Source organism: Glycine max, chromosome 3 (genome assembly GCF_000004515.6).
Source record: "Glycine max cultivar Williams 82 chromosome 3, Glycine_max_v4.0, whole genome shotgun sequence".
In the NCBI taxonomy this organism is placed as follows: Eukaryota; Viridiplantae; Streptophyta; class Magnoliopsida; order Fabales; family Fabaceae; genus Glycine; species Glycine max.
In genome coordinates this window covers 14,434,425-14,458,956 of record NC_016090.4, presented here as the reverse complement: position 1 = coordinate 14,458,956, position 24,532 = coordinate 14,434,425, and the positions used below count along the sequence as shown (strand labels likewise).

The 24,532-nt window shown below is 37.9% G+C and overlaps 2 protein-coding genes across 3 annotated transcripts; both read right to left on the bottom strand.

Moving 5' to 3' along the window:
• Positions 1-3,771: 3,771 nt before the first annotated feature.
• LOC100795829 (UPF0160 protein MYG1, mitochondrial-like) lies at positions 3,772-24,276 on the bottom strand. Of its 2 annotated transcripts, NM_001365107.1 has the most exon segments (7): positions 3,772-4,344; positions 6,846-6,917; positions 14,622-14,741; positions 14,862-15,053; positions 16,665-16,763; positions 16,943-17,089; positions 23,970-24,246. In NM_001365107.1, coding segments are annotated over 7 exon segments (1,110 nt in total). In that variant the 5' UTR covers positions 24,225-24,246; the 3' UTR covers positions 3,772-4,119.
• Positions 13,179-14,147, bottom strand: LOC106798053 (uncharacterized). The gene has a single exon (XM_014773596.3). It carries the CDS (start codon positions 14,145-14,147, stop codon positions 13,485-13,487), a length of 663 nt encoding a protein of 220 aa, XP_014629082.1. The 3' UTR covers positions 13,179-13,484.
• Positions 24,277-24,532: the final 256 nt, after the last annotated feature.

Sequence of the window (24,532 nt, the reverse complement as noted above, 5' to 3'; positions counted from 1 at the left end):
GTTTCATTCATGCTGAAATAATTGAAAGGCGAATTTTGGCTCTTGAATTTGTTGTTATTGTCATCCATTACTGAAATCCTTAAACTTTGTAATTTTATACCAACCTTGGTCCTGAACTCTGGTTTCGCTGTATTTTCAGAAATGGTTTATTTTATTGTTTTGAAAAAACTAAAAAAATTAATTATGATTTCAAATTTAAATTGAAGCAAACATAAAAGCTTATGTCCTAAAATTTCTTCATTTTCTAACAATAGGTATTATAACCCAGCTCAAATTCATTATGCTAGAGACCATGTATATCTTTCATAGAGGCAATCTTGTTGCATAACTAAGATTAGTTAACTTGAAACAACTACCTGTTAGATGATTCCCAGACTTAATAATGTTAGTCCTATGGTCTAACATGATTTATCCCTTTCCCTAATTTAAAAATTGACTATTGTGTCAAATAAGCGAAGTTTAAATTCTTTTAACAAATCTAATCTAAGTTATCATAAAAAAAAAGGAATCATATCTAAGTAGACTATGTTTACATACAATAAAAAATATTATAGTATTTACATAACTAATTATATATTAATATAATATATTTATTTTATACACAATGTAATGATAAGTTTAATTTTGATTCACCGTCGTAAGTGTAAGTGTGTAACCAGATTTTACAGTTTTAAGAGGTGATGGGTTACACTTAAACTTAACAGCGTTAAGATTTATATTAGTCGTCAAACTCATTAAATAATAATGTTAACTTCAAATTTATAAGTTTATACCTATCATTAGAAAACTAAAAAAAAATAAAATTACTTTTGAACCCATTTGAAAGCTTTTTATGTAATGAACCTCATGTAAAAGCTCACGAGAACCTCCAACCGTGTAACTAGGGATCTTTGATTTGGTTCAATTTTTCATCAAAAAATTATTCAAACTAATCTGAGCTGTTCAATTTGGTTTAGTTTTTATTTAAAATAAAATTCAAACAAAAAAAGTCACACCAATATTTTAGGATTTGCTTGAGTTCGATTTTTACTAAAATATTATTTTTTTAAAATTTATATACTTTTTTTTTCATATTTTAAATAAAATTACATAAAAATTGTTAATAATAATTTACGAAACTAATTAATATGCTAAACTTTCTAAAAATAAAAATTTGTAAAATTTCATCTATTTTAAACTAAGCATATCTTAAAAAAATCATATAAAAAAGGAAGTAGTTTTTATTATATAAGTTTTATATATATAATACTACAAAATATTATAAAACTCAAATGATACACATATAAAAGGCATAATATTAAAGTAATATAAATATTAATATAAGTGTTACGATTTGATTTGATTTCAAAAAATACAGCAAAACAGAATCAAATCAATCGATTTCAGAAAAAACAAATACCCAAACAAATAAAAAAAATCAATTTAGTTTGATTTTTGATTTTTTTTCCCATTTTCAATTTTTATTTTAAATAGTTTTAGACTTAAACACTCCTGTGTGTAACCCAATCACCTAATGGGGGAGATGGGAAGGACATAAAGACTAAATAGCAAGAAACGTGGAGTAATGTCTCGTCCTTGATAAATAGATACATAATAATAAAAAATTTAACTTGGATTCGGAATTTAATAATAAAAACATTATATTTAGAATTTTTTATATCGATTAATTGTATTTAAAATTTAACTTATATATTACAAGATCGTTCACTTTTGTAATATATAACTATCTTTAAAGTTGCATTTAAAATCATTTCTAATTAGTTGATAATGTAAAAAAAAAAGTTAGCATAACGCGGTTTAATACTTTCTTTCCAATTTAGTAATCGTTCAATTATTTTCAAACCAAAAAAAAAAAAAAATCAGAAAATTTAAAGACTGACGGGCAAAGATTGAATTTAAAGCACCCGAAACTTCAGTAAAAAGGTATGACCAATATGTCAAAAAATAATACCAAAGACTTAAAGTAAAGACCATTCATTTTCCATTGGCGTTTACAAAGCCCTTTTCAAGTCAAATAAGCAAGACTTCAATGAAGTATGAATGCCTGAAAATATTCAAGTTATCTTCCACCTTCCAAGGAAAGAAGACTTAAAGAAGGAATACTTTTTTTATAAGTATAAAATGCCTTTTTATAACTTGGTACTCAAACTTTAAAAAATATATATATATTTAGGCTATCCTCACTAAGAATTCATATTTGTTAAAATTTTGACTACATCCATCTGGTTTTTTTTGTTAAAAAATTTATTAATATAATAGTACAAAAATATTAATTATATTTAATTTTTTTTATCTATATGAATCAAAGTCAATATTATGATTTACAACACTCATATTATGTTCAATTAACTAAGTTAGATTTCATTGATAATTACATCTAATTTTTTTATCCATGAGAATTAAAAATAATATTAAAAAAATATATAATAACTAATACATTTTACCAGTTAAGTTAGAATTCGATTGAAAGTAGGTTTTGAAAACATATTTTTCCCTTGGAAGTTACCTTTTTCCTACTTGTTAGTATTGTTGCCACCATTCATGGAGGCCACATTAATATTTGGATGTCATTGCCCATTACGAATTTGCCAACCCCTTTTAATTTGATTGGTTAAAGAGTTGGTCACAGCACACTTTCTTGATGCATACTCACATAAATTGTTATTGTAATTGATGTGGCTCACTGTCCAGGCATGATTGCTCTGAAAAGATTTCAGCTGGATAACCACTGAGGAGAATAATTTTTTCAATACAAAACAGGAAGGAAAAAAATACCAAATAGATAAATTGATGGATGGCTATGGAAGATTCCATAATTATGTCAGATTTGTATTAAAAATTCCATACACCATTCAATTGAGCTGGCAAGAATTCTCGCCCTCGGCTCCTTCCCTAGTTCACATAGCATCATTCTGTGGACAATGAAATAGTCCTAAATGGTATTTTTACTCACAAGCATGAATTTTAAAATTTAATCCAATGTTACATGCTTGAGTCGATATCTTTCACCGGATGAGAGAAAAAAACAGTGAGGATAAATAGTTATTCTAGGGCTTGAAAAAAAACAAAAAAAGTGAGAGAATAAAAAAGGGGTAGAGGGATAAAAAAATAACAAAAAAAAAAAAACAAGGTTTGAACTGCACGATAAAGCGACATGTGGCAGTTATATAGCTTTTATTTTCATTTTCATGAGAATACACAATATCCACCTTTTACTATGAAAGGAAAATAAGAAAAAAGTACGAGTAACTTATATTTCTTTTTTTCTTTTTTTAAGGAAAGTAACTTATATTTCTAAGAATTAACTAGAAATATTTTTTTCAAAAATTGTACAAAACATAATGAGATTCCTGAAGATCACTTTCTCGAAAATCTTTCAAAACACCTCAAAATTGCAACCTCAACGATATCTTTTCACATGCATGAATTCCAAAATCCAATCCAAGACTAAGGAATTAATAAATCGTGACATTACATGTTCAAGGATCCTATTCCACTATTTAGGTTATATAACCTTAAAATTCAAACATAAGCATCAGTAAAGTAGCTCAGGTAAGGAGGAGCAGGGTTAAAATGAATTCAAGACATACCAAATAATTCAGTTCCCGTATTTGCATACCTGAAATGGTTTCCAAAAGATTCAATCACAACTAAAGTAGTTTGGTTAGGCTTGGGGTAGGGGTGGTGCTACTAGACATATTGTTATAACTTATAGCCAAGGAAACTAGTAGCTAAATTGACAAAAAGTAAGACGGGAAAGAATGACAAACTGGATAGAAGACCTTTAGAAATGATTTGTCATTTTTTCTGAAGTTCTAATTCTCAAGTGAACCAAATAGACACAAGAAGTTCATTGTTATAAACAGATGGTTATAACAATAAGATCAATGATAACAACATAATAGACACAACAAATTCATTAACTTATACACGGTTAAACTATTGAAAGAAAATTTGGATAAGATAGACTCCCCTGTCAGGAAATGAGTTAAAGAACTTGATATAGAACTATCTTTAAACCACTGTTCCCAGTCTCCATTTGATTTTTCAATGTAATCAGTAAACTGTACAGTGAATGAGCGTGCAAAAACGATAGCCCTTGGTTCATATGATCCTCGTCTACATTGTCAAAGCAGCCTTCGCCATGGCCAAGGCACCGTCAAAGTTTTTGTTTCCACCAATAAATCCGCTCATATGCACAAAAACACATCCTGGAATGCCAGACTCCTTCGACAATTCTTCATCCCTTAACCCTTGCCACTGTGAGGGTAGAGCCTTTCGGCTCTGAAAACTGTCAGGAGATACTGCAACTGCCTGCACTCGCCATTGTTTGCTTCTTTCATCCTGTAAATAACAATAAGGTGATTTAGAGAAATCAGTTAAGAAGACCTAGACCAGAGATATATTGATCAAACAACCTTACTATGGCAGTTAGCCAGTACTGGTCATGGTGATATAGGGACTCGAGTGTTTTATCAGAACATTTTTCCAGTCAAAATTTAGCAGAACCTCAATAATAAAAATCCAACATAATTAGAAATTGGTATTTTAAGTATGTCCAAACCTCTTAGCCCAAATAAGCTACATGGAAGGCCTTATTACAGGTTTACACAGTTGAACAAAAACTAAGTTTGACCCACTTTAGATGGAATAACATCCTGCCACAATGGTAAAGTTGCATCTTGATGACCAGTTGGTCATGAGTTCAAATCTGGAAACAACCTCTTTGCATATACAAGGGTAAGGCTACGTATAATGACCCTCTCCCATATATTCGGATAGCAAGGAACATTTAAGCACTGAGGAACATGGAACAACATTCCAATATTTTCCAAGGCTAGGTCCACAAGCCTTTAGTAAGGATTTTTAATGCCACTTACAGATAGCCTATCAAGGAAATTGTTATAAAATGGAGTGGAGTGCGATGCCGCAGGGAGAGGTATTGGCATGGTTTTGATGCAAAAAAGACAACCAATTGCATATTACCACAAGGCTCTATCAGAAGGGAACCTTGCCAAGTCCATTTATGAAAAGGAACTATTTGCTTTGGTCAATTCAGCATTCGCGACACTATTTGCTGGACAAACCATTTGTAGTGTATATTGATGATCATCGCAGCTTAAAATACTTCTTACAGCAGCGTATTACTTCTGATAAAAAATGTAGGTTGGCTATACTACAGTGTTGTCAATAGCGGATCGCAGAAAATAGCAAAAAGCAGAAAATCCACTATAGAATATAGCGGGAGCCGCATGGCGATTGAAATAGAATATATATAACAATTAAATATGTATAAAAAAGCAGAATAATAAGGTCGGGTATAAGACAGATGACATGGATGAAGAAAGGGGAGTATTAAACAAAAAGAAAAAAAAAAAGTAATTACCTGTAAAAAAAGAGGCACTGGACGAAGAAGGCTGGAAAGTTTTGGTAGGGGAAGGATTTACGTGGTGACTAAGAATCAGAGAAAATGCTAAGAGGTTCTAGAATGGTCTAGAAAACTGAAAACTTATGTGAAGTAGAAGTCAAAATGCTACTGCTAGGCCTATTAGAAGAAAGCCCAAGTCCATAAGTAAAAAGTAAAAAAAGTAGAGTAAAAACAAAAAATTTGACTCTGATGTTTTAAAAACCAATAGAGTAATCTTTTATAAACCCATGTGACTACTGCACGTATGTTTTAACTTTTAACAAAGCTAAAAACCTTGTGGACTGCAAGCCCAAAACAAATATGAAGTACCTGACATGAATCCACAATCCGCACCTGACCTGGTTTCCTCTTTCAGAACAATGAACCCTAAACGCGCCGTCGATGCAGTTTCTCTCCGGAGTCAAGGATTCATCTAATTTTCCAATTAAAAGGGCCATTGGAGATTTTCAGGTGCAGGGTTGTTAGAGTATAGGACTATAGGTTACAGTCTTGATAATAAGGTGGGTGTTAGCTGCCACAAGAGTTGGAGGTCCAAACTGGTTCTGCATATCAGTTTTAGGCCAGACCACTATCACAAGGGAAGGGACTTCAGTGAAGTAGAGTTTGACCAAGTGGACGGGCAGTCTGATTGAGGATGTGACTTGGGAAGATGATGCCTTCATAATTCAGCCTTGAGGACAAGGTTGATTCTATAGGGGGCAGTATTGATAGGGACCATGAGGAAGAATTGGACAAGTTGGTACTAAATAGAGAAAATAGCACAAGGTTTGGCAGATTTACTACAGGAAACATTTTAAGAAAAATGGAGAGGCTTAGTTGGCAAGGGAGGGAGAGAAATGACATGTAAGGGGGTGAGTTAGTTTTATAAGCAGATCATCCTTAATGTTTTCAGGCTCTGCTGCTATTGCACCTAACTGATAATTATGCCCTATCCCAATCCTAATACTTTTTGAAAAATGCTGCGTTCTGTGTAAAGGTGCCTAGCACTGTACCCAGAACCATGCAGCCTAAAATGACAGCATTACCCTGATAACTAATTATTTCTATCCATTTTAAATTTTTATTACTGAACTAGTTTTAGACAAGTTGTTAGCTAACTTAGCTTGCAGTAATGTCTCAAAATCCGGGCTTGAGTTTAGAACAAGATAGTCCTTCAGATGGACCCAAACATAAGGTTTAAACGTATCCCATTTTTTAATTATTCTGAACTTCTTGCTGAAATTCTGCTGCCAACCAAGTAGGTTAATGACATGAGATGAGATTATGAGCTCTATTGTACCAAAACAAAGCAAATAAAAGCATAACTTAATTTACATGTCATTCTAAAAGGCAGACAATCGTCTGAAATTTTTAGTGAGTCTCTTTGAGGACTAGAAGCATAGAATGGAGCCTAGAAAAAATGAAAATAAATGCATACCTGATACAGAACATATTTGACAGAAGGGTCATTTTTCAACTCTCCCTCAAGCTCAAATAAGTGAAGCTTCCACTGCGGAAAACAAAACCAGGTTAATATTTTTAAACAATACTACGCTAATAGTACCATGCAGCTAATACCCAGAGAGAATAAATAAATAGAGGAATTGAGTATAAGGATGAAATTTTTCAGAAGACACGTCCTGTATAACTGAACATTGGCCCAGAGATGACCATTCTAGGCCATAACAGCAGCCTGCTGATGGTTATAGTTGAAGGAGACCAGAAGGGAGCCTTTTTCCTTACTTTATTGAATTCAAAATAGTACATATATATAGAGTACAAAAGATAGGGAGAGAAGAGAGAGAGAGAGGCTATGACAGTGACAATGCACTGTTGCCCTCTGAAAAAAGCTACCAACTAAGTTACTACAAATGGCTAAACTACAAGGATATTCAACACTCCCCCTCAAGCTGGAGCATATAGATCATATGCACCAAGCTTGTTACATATAGTCTGAATTCTGGGTCCTCTTAAGGACTTAGTCAAAATATCCGCTGGCTGATCATTAGAACCAATGAACTCAGTGACAATCTCCTTGGACAGAAGCTTCTCTCGAATGAAATGACAATCAATCTCTATATGCTTGGTCCTCTCATGAAAGACTGGGTTTGAGGCAATATGAAGAGCAGCCTGATTATCACAATACAACTTCATTTGCAACTCTTCACAAAACCTCAATTCTTGAAGAAATTGTTTGATCCACATGAGCTCACACGTAACCATAGCCATAGATCGATACTCAGCTTCTGCACTGGACCGAGCGACAACAGTCTGTTTCTTGCTTTTCCAAGAGATAAGATTTCCTCCAATGAAGACACAATAACCTGATGTAGATCTCCTATCCATGGGACATCCAGCCCAATCAGCATCACAATATCCTGATAGTTGCGTACTACCCTTGTCTTCATACAACAACCCTTGTCCAGGAGCTCTCTTAACATACCTCAGAATACGCATGACAGCATTCCAATGGTCCAAATGAGGATTCTGCATAAATTGGCTAACCACTCCCACAGCAAAGGAGATATCAGGTCTAGTGATAGTAAGGTAAATGAGTTTTCCCACAAGCCTCCTATATCTCTCGGGGTCAGGATAAGCTTCACTTTGATCTGCCATGAGCTTTAGATTAGGATCCATAGGGCTTTCAACAGGTCTACAGTTTTGCATACCTGTTTCTTCTAAAATATCAAGAGCATACTTCCTCTGAGAGATCACAATACCATCTCCTGATTGAGCCACTTCAATACCAAGGAAATACTTCAAAGATCCCTGATCTTTGGTCTGGAAATGACTGAATAAGTGCTCCTTCAGCTGGACAATCTTAGTAGTATCGTTCCTTGTAATCACTATATCATCAACATAGACCATTAGATAGACACATTTTCCAGGAGATGTATGATAATAAAATACAGAGTGATCAGCTTCACTTCGTTTTAGTCCAAACATTTGAACAACATGACTAAATTTACCAAACCATGCTCGAGGAGATTGTTTCAACCCATAAAGAGACCGACGAAGCTTACACACAAGGCCATACTCCCCCTGAGCAACAAACCCAGGAGGTTGCTCCATATAAATATCCTCCTCAAGATCACCGTGGAGGAAGGCATTCTTAATATCAAGCTGATGAAGGGGCCAGTGACGAATAGCCGCCATAGCAAGGAACAAACGAACAGTGGTGAGCTTGGCTACAGGAGAGAAAGTATCACAGTAATCAATGTCATATACCTGTGTGTAGCCCTTAGCGACCAAGCGAGCCTTAAGCCGATCAACCTTACCATTGGGCCCAACTTTAACAGTGTAAACCCATCTGCAACCTACAGTCGTCTTACCAGGAGGGAGAGGGACAAGCTCCCAAGTACCATTATTTTCAAGAGCCTGCATTTCATCAACCATAGCTTGTCTCCAGCCAGGATGATCAAGTGCCTCACGAATAGTGGAAGGAACAGTGAGGGAAGATAAGGAGAAAACAAAAGAACTATATGAAGGAGACAAACGGTGATAACTTAAGAAATTATAAATAGGATGAGGATTACGAGTAGAACGAGTACCTTTCCTGATGGCAATGGGCCAATGTGAGTCAGAATGAGTAGGAGAAGAGGAAGGATCCATGAGTGGAGGACTGGCTGAAAAAGAACGAGAATCACTAGGAGAGGCTTCAGGTACTGGAGATCCAATTTGCCTTGTCCTGGGTTGATCGATAACTAGAGGTGGAGAGATAACGTTAGGTGAAGTTGGTGAGGGAGATGGGACAACACTGACATTATGGTCTGAATTATCTAGAGGACAAGGAGAAGAGATAGGAAGAACCTCCTGGAGAGACGAAGAGTAGTCCATAGAGGAAGAGAAGAAGGGTGTGTCTTCAAAAAAGGTGACATCTGCCGACATATAGTACCGTCTCATGGTGGGAGAGTAGCATTTGTAACCTTTTTGAAGACGAGAATAACCCAAAAAGACACATTTGACTGACCTTGCAGAAAGCTTGTCTAAACCAGGAGACAAATCATGAACAAAGCAGGTACAACCAAACACTTTAGGAGAGACATGAAAAAGTGGATCATGAGGAAAGACAATTGAGTGAGGGATTTGATTTTCAAGGGAAGAAGAGGGCATCCTATTGATTAGGAAACAAGCAGTAAGCACCGCGTCTCCCCAATGATGTGTAGGAACATTCGAATTTAGCATTAGGGAACGAGCAGTTTCAAGAAGATGTCGATTCTTCCTTTCTGCTATACCATTTTGTTGTGGTGTGTGTGGACATGTGGACTGATGTATAATACCTTTGGAAGACAAAAAAGAAGAAAGATCATGCGAGAAGTACTCTTTAGCATTATCACTTCTGAAAATTTTAATTGTTTTTCCAAATTGATTCTCAATCTCATTGTAGAATGACACGAATATAGGCAAAAGTTCAGATCTGTCTTTCATTAAATAAACCCAAGTACATCTGGAGAATTCATCAATAAAGGTTACAAAATATCGAAAACCAAAAGATGTGACGTGACTTGGTCCCCAAATATCAGAATGAATGGTAGAAAAAGCCGAGTCACATCTTTGTACAGTTTGAGGAAATGACGACCTGACATGTTTTCCTAGTTGACAAGACTCACAATCTAAGACTCGAAGATTCTTAAGACCAGGAACCATAATCTTCAATTTTGATAAACTTGGGTGACCCAGACGATCATGCAAAAGTTTGGGTCTCGAGATAGCAAAACAAGATCCAGGTGGACTGGATTCCAAGTAATAAAGCCCTCGTGATTCATGTCCTTCTCCAATCAGTCGCCCCGTCCCATGTTCCTGAATAACAAAAGAATTGGCAGTAAAGGTTACTGAACAATTTAACGAACGAGTTAATTGACTTAATGAGATTAGATTATAGGGACACTGAGGAAGAAATAAAACAGAATTTAATTTCAAAGAGGGAGACAATGAAACTTGACCACTTCCTTGAGAGGCTACCTTGGAGCCATTAGCTACAGTAACGAGGTGAGGAATTTTTGGAAGAGAAAAGGATGAGAAGGAGGACTTATTACCAGAAATATGATCAGAGGCACCTGAGTCGAGAATCCAAGGGCTGTGACCCTCAATGGATTGAGAGATACACGCTGTTGAAAAACATGGTACAGACGAGGGTTGAGCTTGGTTGCTGGGCTTCTCTGATTTGAGCTTCAAGTACTCCTGATACTCCTCATCAGAGAATCTGGACTTTGCTTTCTCTGATTTAGAAACCTGTGCGACCTTGTCGGGAAACCCATGTAATGAATAGCAAGTCTCTTGGGTGTGACCTATCCTCTTGCAATAGGTGCAATGAGGACGTCCACCCCTTCCACTGCGACCTCCTCGACTATTGCGGCCGCTTCCTCTCCCTCTAGATGCAACCATGGCTGACGTCTCCACTCCATCAGTAGGATTCTCATCCTTCAGTAAATGAGGCACACGGAGAAGTCTGGTGATGAGAGAATCCATTGATGGAATTTGGTCCCCAGCAAGCACTTGATCACGCACATGATCGAAGTCTGAATGTAAGCTCCTCAAAATAAGAACCATGTAGAACTTGTCAAGTTTCCTATTCACTTCCTCCAATGAATCAGCTACAAGGAACTTTCTTAGTTCTTCCACGGCAGCCCGAGCCTTACCCACATGAGCGATCATGTCATGACCGGTTTGCTTGAGGGCTGTAACTTTCATAGTTGCATCAAACAAGCTTTGGATATCATTGGCAAAGATTTCCTGGGCTTTCTTCCAAAAAGAACGGCATGATTTAAAAGATCGGAGAATCTCCAAGATATCCGGCTCAACTGATTGCCATAACACGGCACATAATTGATAGTCAAGCTTCTCCCATTCAGCTCTTTTATCATCTGAAAAAAAATCGAAAGTTTTCTCCAAGTGGTCATGGTGTCCTTGACCAAGGAACCACAACTCCACGGAAGCAGACCATGAAGGATAGTTTTTCCAGTTCAGCTTGGCAGTGGTGATGGTTGGGGTCCCGGAAAAGGAAAAAACAGGTCCAGAGGAGGCCATTTAAGAGGAAAAACAGCAAACCCTAACACACGAGAGGCAAACACACAAGGGCTGACCAAACGACTTGCCGGAAGCGGGATTTGAAGCCTGAAACAGGTCCAGGAGGTGACGGCGAGGCTGCCGGGACCGGAAGGGACAGCTCCCGACGCCGGTACGGCGGCGCGTGAGCAGCACGCGCCGGAAATCGCGCGGAGGAAAGGAGGCGCGTGTGGGCGCGTGCGGCGGCCTACGGCGGCGCGAGTTCCAGGGGTGGATCGCGCTTTTCGAGGCGATCCGAACCCTGGTCTCGCCGGAGAAAACCACCGGAGTTGGCGGCGGCCGGTGGTGGCGAACGGCGGACGGCGCGGCGGCGGACGACGGCAACCTGCTCTGATGCCAAGTTGAAGGAGACCAGAAGGGAGCCTTTTTCCTTACTTTATTGAATTCAAAATAATACATATATATAGAGTACAAAAGATAGGGAGAGAAGAGAGAGAGAGAGGCTATGACAGTGACAATGCACTGTTGCCCTCTGAAAAAAGCTACCAACTAAGTTACTACAAATGGCTAAACTACAAGGATATTCAACAGTTATTTTTACTACCTACAATATTAATTTTAACAGGAAAATACGCAAAAAAAAATAAAAAAATCAGCTCATCATACTAACACAGCTGTTACACAACTGCTAAGATCACACTACCAGGAATTTGTTTTGCTCCCAACACTAGTGTTGTTGGGGGTAAAAATGACACAATGCTGGATTAAAGTCATAGAACTCTGCTAAGGAGTAGAAAACAAGTGCGGCCAGCCGCAGGAACTAAAAATCACCAGCTCATAAGTAAAACTTATTTAATAAAAAGATTACGATATTGTTAGGAACCACAGGTTTGGGCAGGTTTATACAAGAAGAAATAGGCATGACAGGGGTATGTGCCATAATTTAGGCCCAGTTGTAAATAATTCTGAAACAGCATAGGCTGAGAAGGGAATTAGTTAGATAGGGAGAAAGACTTTTAGGGGGAAAGTAGTTGAGAGGCAAATAAAAGAGTGTAACAGAAAGGAGGGTAGTCAGTTTTGATCATTTTGTGGATTAGTTCAGGAGAGTGAAGGCTATACAATTCACTCATCCGGAGGAATTCCTCTTTATACCTTGTTCTCAATTTCTAGGCTTTATAGGACCTTGCTAGGACTCCCAATTCAATAATACACCATATTCTCTTATCTGGGGCCTAACAGATATCCTGTTTCAACTAATTATATCCACTTCAAATGTTAGCATGAAAATTTGTATGACAACGATATAAGAAATGTTAAAGTCTTGATTGAAGATGTTAATCTAAATACACATTTAATGATTAACTTATTAAATAAATAGAACAAGAAATTTTGTTTGTGAATTGCACATTAGTTAATAAAAAACTTTGTATCCCATTGCCCAGAGGCTCTTCGCTATGCGAAGGTATGGGGGAGGGATATTGTACGCAGCCTTACCCTTGCATATGCAAAGAGGCTGTTTCCGGATTCGAACCCATGACCAACAAGTCATCAAGGCACATTAGTTAATGTTAGAATGAAAATTTGTATGAAAAATGCCCTAGCATATTTTTCAGTATGTTCAAGATTGTTGTCAACATATATGTTCAAGCTTCAAAACATGATTGCTTAATATGTGACAGTTGAATAGAAATAAGTTGAATGAATCTATTATGAACAGCAAGGATAATCCTAGAATTCAAGGACTAGGGATCTCCCAAAGAAAGGATGAAGAGAGGAAAAGGATTCTATTATTTTTTGTGTTTTCTATTACATACTAAGCATCCCTTATATAGAGGCACTAGCCAAGGGTGCTGCTAAGGAAACAAAAGGTGCTAGAATGCGAAAAAGAAAATAACAGAAAAATGGAAATGGCGACAATGCAGTGCTGCACAATGGGAAGTAACATGCCGACAGCATATTCCCTACGAACCAATCTCCTCCTGACAGCTCAGCACCCTCTAACAATGATTCTGCTTTTGGTTTGTTGGTTTGTGCCCCTCAATGGTGCTTTTGCTGGTTTGTTTTCTCCCTCCTAACATTCCAGACCCATCAAAAACACCTTATCCTCAAGGTGTTGGGGCTTCAAACCATGGCTTCCAAAAGTAATACCGGGATCCCAAGGTCTGTTCCGGCGAAATGCACCTGGTTTAGTAGCTGTCCATAGTGCAAAGGCAGTTGGTTGGCACTTGTGTGCGACCATGGCAGTCCCATAGGACTTAGTTCCAAACAGCGCCATGTCTCTATTTTCCCAAGGCTTGTCATGAGGAGCTGTTGCATGGCCACAACGAAGAATAGTGCTGAAGAGGTTGTCGAAGGAAATGGCGGCGTGAATGACTGAGATTGGGAAGATGAGGAGCAGGCATAGGAAGCGGAGCCGGCAAGGTGCAGGTAATGGTTGCACGGGTGCAAGACATGGAGGCGCAATTGGCATGGGAAGCGGGGCCGGTAATGATGAGGCACTTGGTTGCATGGGTGTGGAGCATGGAGGCGAAGTCGGCATGGAAAGCGGCAGCGGTGGTGGTGACTGCTCGGAGGAAGAAGATGGGAAGTGTTGAGTGGCATTGTGAAGGGCCAGCTGCTGAAGAAGGTCGTCCAGTTTGGTGGCCATGGTGTCTACGGCAGCGGTGAATTTGAGTTGACTAGAGATGAGTTCCACGATGGCCGCTTTGATGCAGTCCATAACAGTGTCAGCCATTGATGCTCAATGAAAGCACCAAATTGTTATGAACAACAAGGATAATCCTAGAATTCAAGGACTAGGAACCTCCCAAAGAAAGGATGAAGAGAGGAAAAGGATTCTATTATTTTCTGTTTTCTATAACATACTAAGCATCCCTTATATAGAGGCACTAGCCAAGGGTGCTGCTAAGGAAACAAAAGGTTCTAGAATGCAAAAAGAAAATAATAGAAAAATGGAAATGGCGACAATGCAGTGCTGCACGATGGGAAGCAACATGCCGACAGCATATTTTCTATGAACCAATATCCTCTTGACAGCTCAGCATCCTCTAACAGATTAATCCACCAGGTGCTTGATGATTCTGCTTTTGGTTCGTTGGTTTGTGCCCTCAGTGGTGCTTTTGCTGGTTTGTTTTCTCCCTCCTAACAGAATCAAATTCAAATATTATAAAAAATGTTCAAGGAGGAAAGACGAGAATTTTCAACTCACAGGACACAATTTAGTCAAAACTAGAATTTCTCCACTAGGATCAACAGTATGTCTAGCCTCTAGGGTCTCCATTACAATTGACCTTGCTGGTAACCATGAATTGACATGAAATCGAACACTCTGTAAATGAGAAGGGAGCAATATCAGACAACAAAGCAAAACGTAAAGCAGGGAAGAAAAAAATTTAAAAACCACATTCATGCTAAAGTTCAAAAAGAAAGTACACGAGTGAAGACTTACATCCAGAAACTCACTGCCAGCAAGAGCCATTGCACGTTGAAAGGCCTCATTTTCTTTCTCAGGTGACTGATCAGGATCTGTCCAATCTAAATTTAGCCTTCCTACTCTTGAGGATAAATGAGTATTATTCACATATCTTGGAGGTTGGTCTGTATCATACCGATTGATTCCATTGTCTATAGCATCAATTGCCTGGTACAATTAAACAAAAATACTATTATCATGAACTTATACGGTTAGAAACATGTTTTGCTTCACTTTATAAAGTAAACCCCAAATGCACCATTAATCACATAAGTCATTCGGCAGGCATTTATCAAATTTACCCAAGAACATGTGATTCATAGTTGAGTGTCCCAACACAAGACAACCAGAGTTTTCTTTCAACCAAGCCATTTAGCAATGAATATCAAATAGCGAAGGACTAATCCACAGTATGAATGCACAATAGCCAGACATATACCTCTGCACCAAAGAAACAAAAAACTTGTAGCAGGAGCCCTAGAAGTTGACAAGACATTGGACCACCCACAGACCAATTATTTGGAAAGACTATTCTAGGAAACTTGTAGCAAGAGCCCTAGAAGTTGCCAGACATTGGACCACCAGTCAAAATCTTTTGTAGGTAGTCCTTTTTGAGATCTCAAAAATCAGTTCTACCTGCTTCTAGGATCAATGGCTGACCCCACAAACCAACACGAAACTTTTTAGCATGTTTTGTCCTCACTCACACGCTTTTTGAAAACCTTCCTAGAAGGTCACCCATTCCATAACTATTGGAAGCCAAACATGCTTAACTATGGAGTTCTTAAGTGATGGAATACCAAAAAATATATTTATCTTGTTGGTATAAGTAGTACCAATTAATTCGTTTAAGTCATCCTCAGTTGTACAGTCTCATGCCTGCACAACCTTTGGATCTCTGTCATTCTAGTGTGATTCGATTGCGGTGTTACATGCCCACCAGTTTTTGCCTAGTTCATCCTCGAACCACAGTGCATTGGGAGAGAGGTTTGCTTCGATACCATTTGTAACATCCATACTTTTTGATTTCTTGATGGCTCTTACACTACGACACTTCACGCAGTGGTATTTCACTCAACATCCTTGTTAATTAGAACCCTCCATCGGTCAGAACCCTCCGTAGATAACCTTTTCCGAGACCTCAAAAATTAGTTCTGTTTACTTTCAAGATCAATGACTAATCCCACAAACCAACACGAGACTTTTCAACGTATTTTGTCCACACTCACGCTTTCCGGTAAACTTTCTAGAAGGTCACTCATTTCATAACTACTCCAAGCCCAAACACATTTAACTATAAAATTCTTAAATGATGAGCTACTAAAAAGTAGATACATCTTGTTGGTATAAGTAGTACCAATTAATTCATTTAAGTCATCCTTAGCTGTACAATCTCATACCTACACAGCCTGTGGATCTCTCTCATTCTGGTGTGATTCGATTAGGGTGTTACAAATAGGCTCTCAAATCCCTGGAGATTTCTGTTCTAAGCTTCCTATTTCTCTGCACTTTTGATTTTCCTTAATAGAGGATGGGTCAGTTCAATAATTTTTCCCCATCTATTAGTTCCTAATTCCTATTCTGTGAAAAGGTATCTATCAGAATGCTTTGGTACTCTCATCATCCACTTTCTGGCTGAACCTCTCCTAAATCTCCTTAACCCAGATTTTACTTAAACAGAAGAACATAAAAATTAAAATGAATCAAAAAGAATTAAAACAAGCAAGATCGTACAAAATATAGTTGGAGACAGGAAGAAAAGAAAAAAAAAATTACTACCTCCATGAAGCTCTTGTAAACAGCCAAATATATGTAATGCACATCTCGGTGTTCCTCATCTACCTTAAGTTCTTTGGCTATAATCTCCTTTCCAAAATGCTACAGGCAGAAAGCAGAAGTTAAATTTAATTATCAAGTTATATTCACATTTAGAATAAAATTATCCACAAACATTTGGCAATTGTACCGAAATAGAGGAATTCACGACCATATAAATGACATAAACAAGAAGTGGTAAAACCCATAACCAAAATAGGTAGTTTAGAAGAGAATTTTACCTTATAAACAAGACCAGCACTACTCAATTTAGTGGAGAAACCATGCCCAAAAACTTCTTCAAATCCTTTTTGATGATGATCATACCGATCTCGAGCAGGGTCATACACTCCCCCAACATCAAGAACAGCATCAAGATCCTCCAACACCTAGAGTTCAACAATTTAAGTTAAACAAAAACTTCAAACAGGTATTTAGATACAAACTTCCACTCCATTCATTTGCTAAAGTCTACCTAAAACACATAGGGCAACAACCAAAAACCAACACTAGCAACAAGATAAATACTTAACGCATCTCTCCTACAAAATTTCCCGTGCCCCTCCCTCACTTTTGCTTCACTAGCTACAATTCAATATTAAGAAAATTCCACAAACAAACCAATACACCAGCAACTTGATAAGCATCAGCCTTGTCCACATTTTCTAAGGAACCATACACTAAAACACACACAATCATAAAAGTGGCTACTGTCTACATTTTTTGTTGGGTCCTTGACAACTTTTTAGCATAAAAAAACTTTCCAAACAAATCAATAACTCACTAGACCACTGATAATTCATTAAACTTCCAGAAATAAAAAATAAAAAACACAATATTACAGCAACCAAATAAAGAAAAAGAGACACTTATCATCAACCAATTTTTTCTCATGAACCAAACCCCCCATGAAAAAGAATCAAACTGCATATTACAAAACATAGGTTCGACCCTAGTTGCACCATTATACAAAAAAAAAAAATTAAAAATCACATTTTCTCAGCAACAAAAAAAGAAAATACATGATAGTTTTGTTTGGTTGAGAGGAGAGAAATAAAGAAGAAATTGCGTGGGTCCCACACCCCGTACACTCTACTTCAATGTTGTTAATGGCGGATGGTGGAAAGCCAAAAATCCGCCACAAAAATATGGCGGATGGCGTAGCGGAAAATGACGGACGTCATGGTGGACAAAAAAAAATAATATATATATATATATTAACAAAACAATAGATAAAAAATAAATATAAATAAAAAATTAAAAAAACAATGGATTACATTCAAATAAACTAAAAAAGTTTCATGAGTTCACACAATAGCCAAATACAAACACCAAATAAACTCATTCAAGAGTTCAAAATAACAAAAGGATAGAAACATAATGCAGTTGCAGCATTAGATGAAGGTTCAGCCATTTAAAAGAGGGCTGAACAGAAAAAAAAAAAAAAAAGCAGAACCAAAAATAAAAAAGGGTGTCAAACAGAAAAAAAAACAACAGCAACAAAAAAAATAGAACCACATTGCCGTCGCAAACTGTAGCCGTTGCCGCCGCAGCCGTCGTTCGTTCGTCGTGTGCGTGGTGCGCTGGTGTGTGGTGCTGGTGCTGTCGTCGCACTGGTGCTCATCCCCTTTTGCATGCAAAAATCGGGTTAGGATTGGGTCGAGTCAGCTCAACACGACCCATTGCAAAAATTTCAATAAAAGAAAAGCAGGCTTCCGCCACGACCGTTAAGGCTATGACGGCAGCCATATGAAACCCGCAACGCCACCGCTATTTGGTGGCGTTTATCCAAAAACCCGCGATGCCATTCCGCCATGGCGTTGCCATAACCACAATTTAACAACACTGCTCTACTTTAATTCAAAAATTTATCTTCTATTTTCATTCTCTAAACCAAACACAGCAAGCTATCCGTGAAACCCATTTCGAGTCTGAGTCACACGGACAAGTTCCGTCCCCCACTCTTGGGACGACAATGGGTAAGAGTCCTATAGTACTCATTTTCAGACTCACACATGTAGCAACTTTAATCCCCATTTCCGTACCCGTTGAATACCTATGTACTCATAACCACACCTGTGTCTCGCACTATACTTATGTCTAAAATTAATAAAATATGTTAATTAGAAAAATTACTACAAGTAAATTTAAAATATACTCTTAAGTAATCCAAACATAATATTAAAAGCATTCGCACATAATACTACCTCTATTCTTATATATAAGAAACAATTATCTAATTCATTAAGACAGTGGTTAGATTAGTTAATTTATCATAAATTTTAATTTAATTTTAGAACCATTCATGGCATCAAATGGTTTAAGAGGTGATTATTTTTCAAAGATAATCTTTTCACCAATAAGTATTCATTGTTTTGTTGATAGCTCAACTGGCCCTTCTTCCGTCGAAAGCCCACCAAGCTAGACTTTGAGTCCTAGGAGATAAAAGTTTGGTCTAATGGTGAAGGGAGAAGAAAAGAGGGAGGTCACGGGTTCAAATCTGCTGCTACAAAAACTAATAATACTAACAACTAACATTTGTCAATAAAAAAAGAGTCCAACTTCGACAAAGAATCTGAATCTGTGTTCCAAGAGAGAGTGAATCTGGATAGGCTCAAATATGGTTTTTATTTCTAATAAATATTTGATTTTTGTATTTTTTTTTTTGGAAGGCAGAAAGTATATAATATTATTAATATGAAACATTAGTACCAGAAGTACTAAATAAAAATACAACAGCAGCTATGCTGCCAGCCTCCCAAAAAACATGGATAAACCCATCACAAAACCCCACCAACAGCTAAAGACCCAAGTTAACCAAAGGCCTCCATAAGGTTGGAAGACCAATGGTTAAAAGGAATATTAAAATCTTTATCCCTAGCTTTGTACCAGGACCAGGCTAAGAATAAGGCATCATCCATCACCTTGGAAGATACAAAAGGAATACCCTGAAAAATCAGTAAGTTCCTATGCTTCCAAATAGCAAAAGTTAGTGCAATCCACCACCCACACCATCTATTGTGGTTTCTCCCTACAACAAAACCTTCACAAAATAACCTGAAATGACTTGCTGGAGAAATAGGGAAAGCTCCAATAGCCTGAATCCATCTCAAGGTTTCCCACCATAGAGCAATAGTTTGGGTGCAGTGAAAGAAAAGATGGCCTGCCTCCTCCTGCTCCTCATGGCAAAGAGGGCAAATAGATTCCTGCAGACCCACGTTTCTTCTTTGAAGATTAACTCTAGTAGGGAGCCTATCCTTAATAAGCCTCCAAGTGAAAATGACAGCCTTTGGGGGAATTTTTAAACTCCAAATAATCTGAAAGTTCCTCCCATCTGAGACAGATGTATTCTGATTTGATAGGAGTCTATAAGCTGACCTAGTAGAGTATAATCCAGTAGGTTCAGCTTTCCACAGAACTGTATCTTTCAAGTGACACTGGATAGGATAAGCACTAATCTCATCCATGAAAGCCACAGCTACTCCCTCCTCATGTTCGAATAGGTGTCTCCTCCACTTCAAATTCCATCTCCAAATATTCTGGTGGAAGCTACCCATGGTTGAAATAAGATCATTCTGCTGCTTACTAATGGTGAAGAGCTGAGGGTATTTATGATCCAGACTGCAGCCCTCTCCCAGCCAATTGTCTTTCCAAAATCGAATTTTATCCCCACAACCTGCCTTCCAAACCAGATTTTGATGAATAATGTTGAAGTCATTGTGCTGATATAGCTTCCTGAGGTCTCTCCACCAATGAGAGTCCCAGCAATGAACTCAACCATTCTGCAAGGCTGGCCATCCCCCATACTTTGAATTTATAACCCTGACCCAGAACTGGTTCTGCTTAGAATGTAATTCCCAGATCCATCTTCCCATGAGAGCAGCATTAAATTTGATCAGATTTTTGATTCCCAAACCGCTTTCCTTCTTGTGGAGACAAACTTCATCCCATTTGACCCAAGGGATCTTCTTTTGATCATGCCCCCCACCCCACATAAAATTCCTTTGCAGAGAAACCAGTCTATCAGCTATTCTTTGGGGTTACTTAAAGAAGGATAATAGGTAGATTGGTAAAGCATTCAAAACAGAATTTATCAAAGTGACCCTGCCAGCCATAGATAAGCTTTTCTGGTTCCATTTAGTGAGTTTAGCTTCAAATTTGCTGATCAAAGGCTCCCATACCACCTGATTTGAGGATCTAACCCCAATGGGGATGCCCAAGTAGTGGAAGGGAATCCCCATCTGCCTACAATTCAGAAAGTGAGCAGCATCTTGAGCCCAATTAACATAATCTCCAAAGATTCCGAATTGACTCTTAGCATAGTTGATTTTCAGACCAGAGGCCATCTCAAAGCCTCTAAGCATTGCCTTCAAAACAATAACATTTTCCAAGGAAGCTTGACCAATGAAGACAGTATCATCAGCATATTGGAGAATATTAATAGGCTCTTTTTGTTTTCCAACCAGGTAGCTTCGGTACAGATTTTTCACAATGGCCTGTCTCATCATTCCAGTGAGACCTTCCCCCACTAAGTTAAACAACAAAGGGGCCAGAAGGTCCCCTTGTCTCAGACCTCGAGTAGGAGCGAATTCTTTAGTCGGACTACCATTAACTAAAATGGAAATAAATGCTGATTGAAGGCAGGCAGCAATCCATTGTCTCCATTTAGTACAGAAGCCTAGTCTTGACAGCATGTAGTCCAAGAAAGACCAAGATACTGTATCATAGGCCTTTTCAAAATCCACTTTAAAGACCATAACTGGCTGCTTTGTCTTCATAGCTTCCTCCACCACTTCATTAAGGATCAGAATTCCATGAAGGATATGTCTATCCTTTATGAAGGCTGATTGCCTTTCATCAACAATTCCCGAAATAACAGTCCTCAACCTGTTTGCCAAAAGCTTGGATATGACTTTGTACATGCAGCTGATGAGAGAAATAGGCCTGTAGTCATTTAAGGATTGAGGATGATTTGATTTAGGGATAAGGGCCATGAAGGAAGCATTGCTGCCTCTAGGAAAGCTTCCATGGCAGTGGAACTCATCCACAAATCTCCTGAATTCAGGTCTCAGAATCTTCCAAAAAGCCTTAATAAAGTTGAAATTAAAACCATCGGGACCCGGGCATTTATCTCCACCACAACTCCAAACAGCATCTTTAATCTCTTGATCAGAAAAAGGGGCAATGAGACCCTCTCTTTGATTCTGATCAATGGACTGGAAGAAAGCCCCATCAAGGGTGGGTCTGAACCTCTTATCTTCAGAAAATCTATGAAGGAAGAAATTAAAAGCTTCATCCTTAATACGATCTGGCTGTTGAACCCAATTCCCATCAATGAAAAAACCCTGGAGAGCATTATAATTTCTTCTAACATTTATAGCTTTGTGAAAATAAGCTGTATTACTATCTCCTTCCTTAATCCATTTATCTCTAGATTTTTGTCTCAGCAGGGATTCATAAGCATTTGAAGCCTCCCACAGCTCTTGTTGCAGTAGTATCTTGACTTTGGCCTCCTCTTGAGATAAAGCTCTATCACCAGCTGTAGTTTCCAAGTCATTAAGCTTCTGTCTCAAACTCTGGATTCTATTAACATTGATATCAGCATTAGCTTTACTCCATTGTTTGATGGTATTTTTAAGATTTCTCAGCTTGTTTTTAAGGACAATGCCCCCCATCCACCCTGCTGGTCCTTAGACCAAGACTCCTGCACCAGCTTTTGATATCCTTTTTGATTGAGCCACAAGTCCAGCACCCTAAAGGGCTTAGGACCCCAATCAACCAGTTTAGTTTTCAAAATTACCGGGCAATGGTCAAAGTAATCTCTGTGAAGAACATGTTGGGATGTGTCAGGCCATATAGCTAGCCATTGATCTGACACTAGGAATATGTCAAGTCTGCTCTTGACGGAACCGTTAGGCCTGAACCAAGTGAAGCTTCCACCAAAACCTCTGATTTCATGAAGATCCATATCTGAAATCCAGTCATTAAATTCTGAAATGTCAGAATTATCAGCCCCCCTTTGAGATGATCCAATACGCTCCTCGTGGCTCCTTATGCTATTAAAATCTCCAAGGAAGCACCAAACACCATTTGGATTGGCCACCTTCAACTGTCTTAATTCTTCCCACAAAATTCTCTTCCCAGGGAGATCACAAGGAGCATACACATTGACTATGTGAAGTCTCTGGTTTTCAGCAACCCATATACCGTCTAAAAAAAGAAAGCTATGACCTTTAATTCTCCTTTCCACTTGGAAAACTGAATTGTTCCATAAACATAGAAGACCTCCAGCTGCCTGAACAGAGGGTACACTGTCCCAAGAGACAGTGGAATCCCCCCACATTGACTGACAGATGAATTTATCAAATATCTCTCTTTTTGTTTCCTGAATACAAACAAGATCAATCTTGTGAATTAGATTAAGTCTCCTTATAGCACTCCATTTGATCCCTCTTCCCAACCCTCTGCAATTGTATGAAAGGATAATCATGAGTGATGTTTCATGATACCCCTCTCAACTGTCACAGCTTTATCTCTCTGCTCCAACTGGATCATCAGGTCTCTAACCTTTTGAGTTTCCTGACCATAAGTGAGGCCCATATCACTAACTAAATCCATATGTTTTTCCAGAAAATCCTGATTACATATGCTGGTACTCGGGTCCCTGCTGAAATCTACAAGAGGAGCTTTATAAGTCTGGGAACTTATTTTTATGGGAGGATCCAGAGCCGATTGGGCCTCTACATTAAGCTCCTTAGTTCCTTTACTTCCTAATATTTTCTTTTTTGTTTTGAGTTGAGTCATAATTTTGTAATTTTTTGGTTCTCCCTCATAAATTTTTTATTTGTAATTAGTCCGGACTAAAACAAAATTCATTAAGGAGCAAACACAAAATTAGGTAATTCAAAGACTGTTTTAATAGGGCTCTACGAAAAGCATAAATTTATCATGAAACAAAGGCAAAATGTAAGTATTTATTAGGGATAAGAAAACATTTAACTCATCTCATTTGGATAAAGATAGTGATTTTGCTTCCAATTCCAGCACGCCCCGAGAAAGAAAAAAAAAACTTTTTTTCTCATTAACCAAACAAAAAAAAAACATTTTCTCAGAAACCAAATCCCAAAAAACATCATATTTTTTCGGCAATCAAACCCAATAAAGAAAAATGACATTTTCTCATCAACCAACAGTCCCTCTCCAAATCACAATTTCTCGGCACCCAAACGAAAAAAGGAAAAACGTGAGACTGAAAAGGAGAACGAAAACCTGAGGGTCTCGGGAGCGAACGATTTCGGCGCTGTTGAATTTGTTCGTGAGGCGAATCATGAAGCAGCCAAGGGCCTCGTCGCAGTGGAAGCTTCCGTTGTGCGTGCCCACGCGCTTCAGAGGCGCGTGAACTGGAGACCCCGAAGAGAAGGAGAGTGAAGCTTGGTTTGCCATCAGAAGAATCGGAAGGAGAGAAGTAGTAGTGTGTCTGCGGAATTGGAATTGGACGAATGGTTTTGTTGCTGCAGCCCACATGCCACTTTTTTCCCTCAACACCAAAACCCCGCCCTACTAATGCTGTAGGGTTTTAGTTTAACCATAAAAAAAAAAAAAAAAAAAAAAAAAAAAAAAAAACGACTTGAGAAGAGGAAAGGACGCGGATGCATCTAGTCCATTCATTTCTTTTAAAGGAAATTAAAGGCTGAGATTGAAAACGAACAAAATATATATAGTAGTTTCGGGTAGGGATGCTAAAAAAATTATTTAAAAAAAATAACAATAATTAGTTATTATATAAGAGTATATATAAAACTGTAAGTAGATGCATTGATATACCTTGTTAT

Coding starts and splice junctions, on each gene's coding strand:
- LOC106798053 (XM_014773596.3), bottom strand. CDS start 14,147: ATGGCTGACACTGTTATGGACTGCATCAAAGCGGCCATCGTGGAACTC.
- LOC100795829 (XM_041013805.1), bottom strand. CDS start 24,224: ATGTGGGCTGCAGCAACAAAACCATTCGTCCAATTCCAATTCCGCAGA. Junction 16,764..16,942: donor GTGCTGGTCTTGTTTATAAG/GTAAAATTCTCT, acceptor TTCTGCCTGTAG/CATTTTGGAAAGGAGATTAT. Junction 14,742..14,861: donor CTGGCAGTGAGTTTCTGGAT/GTAAGTCTTCAC, acceptor TCTCATTTACAG/AGTGTTCGATTTCATGTCAA.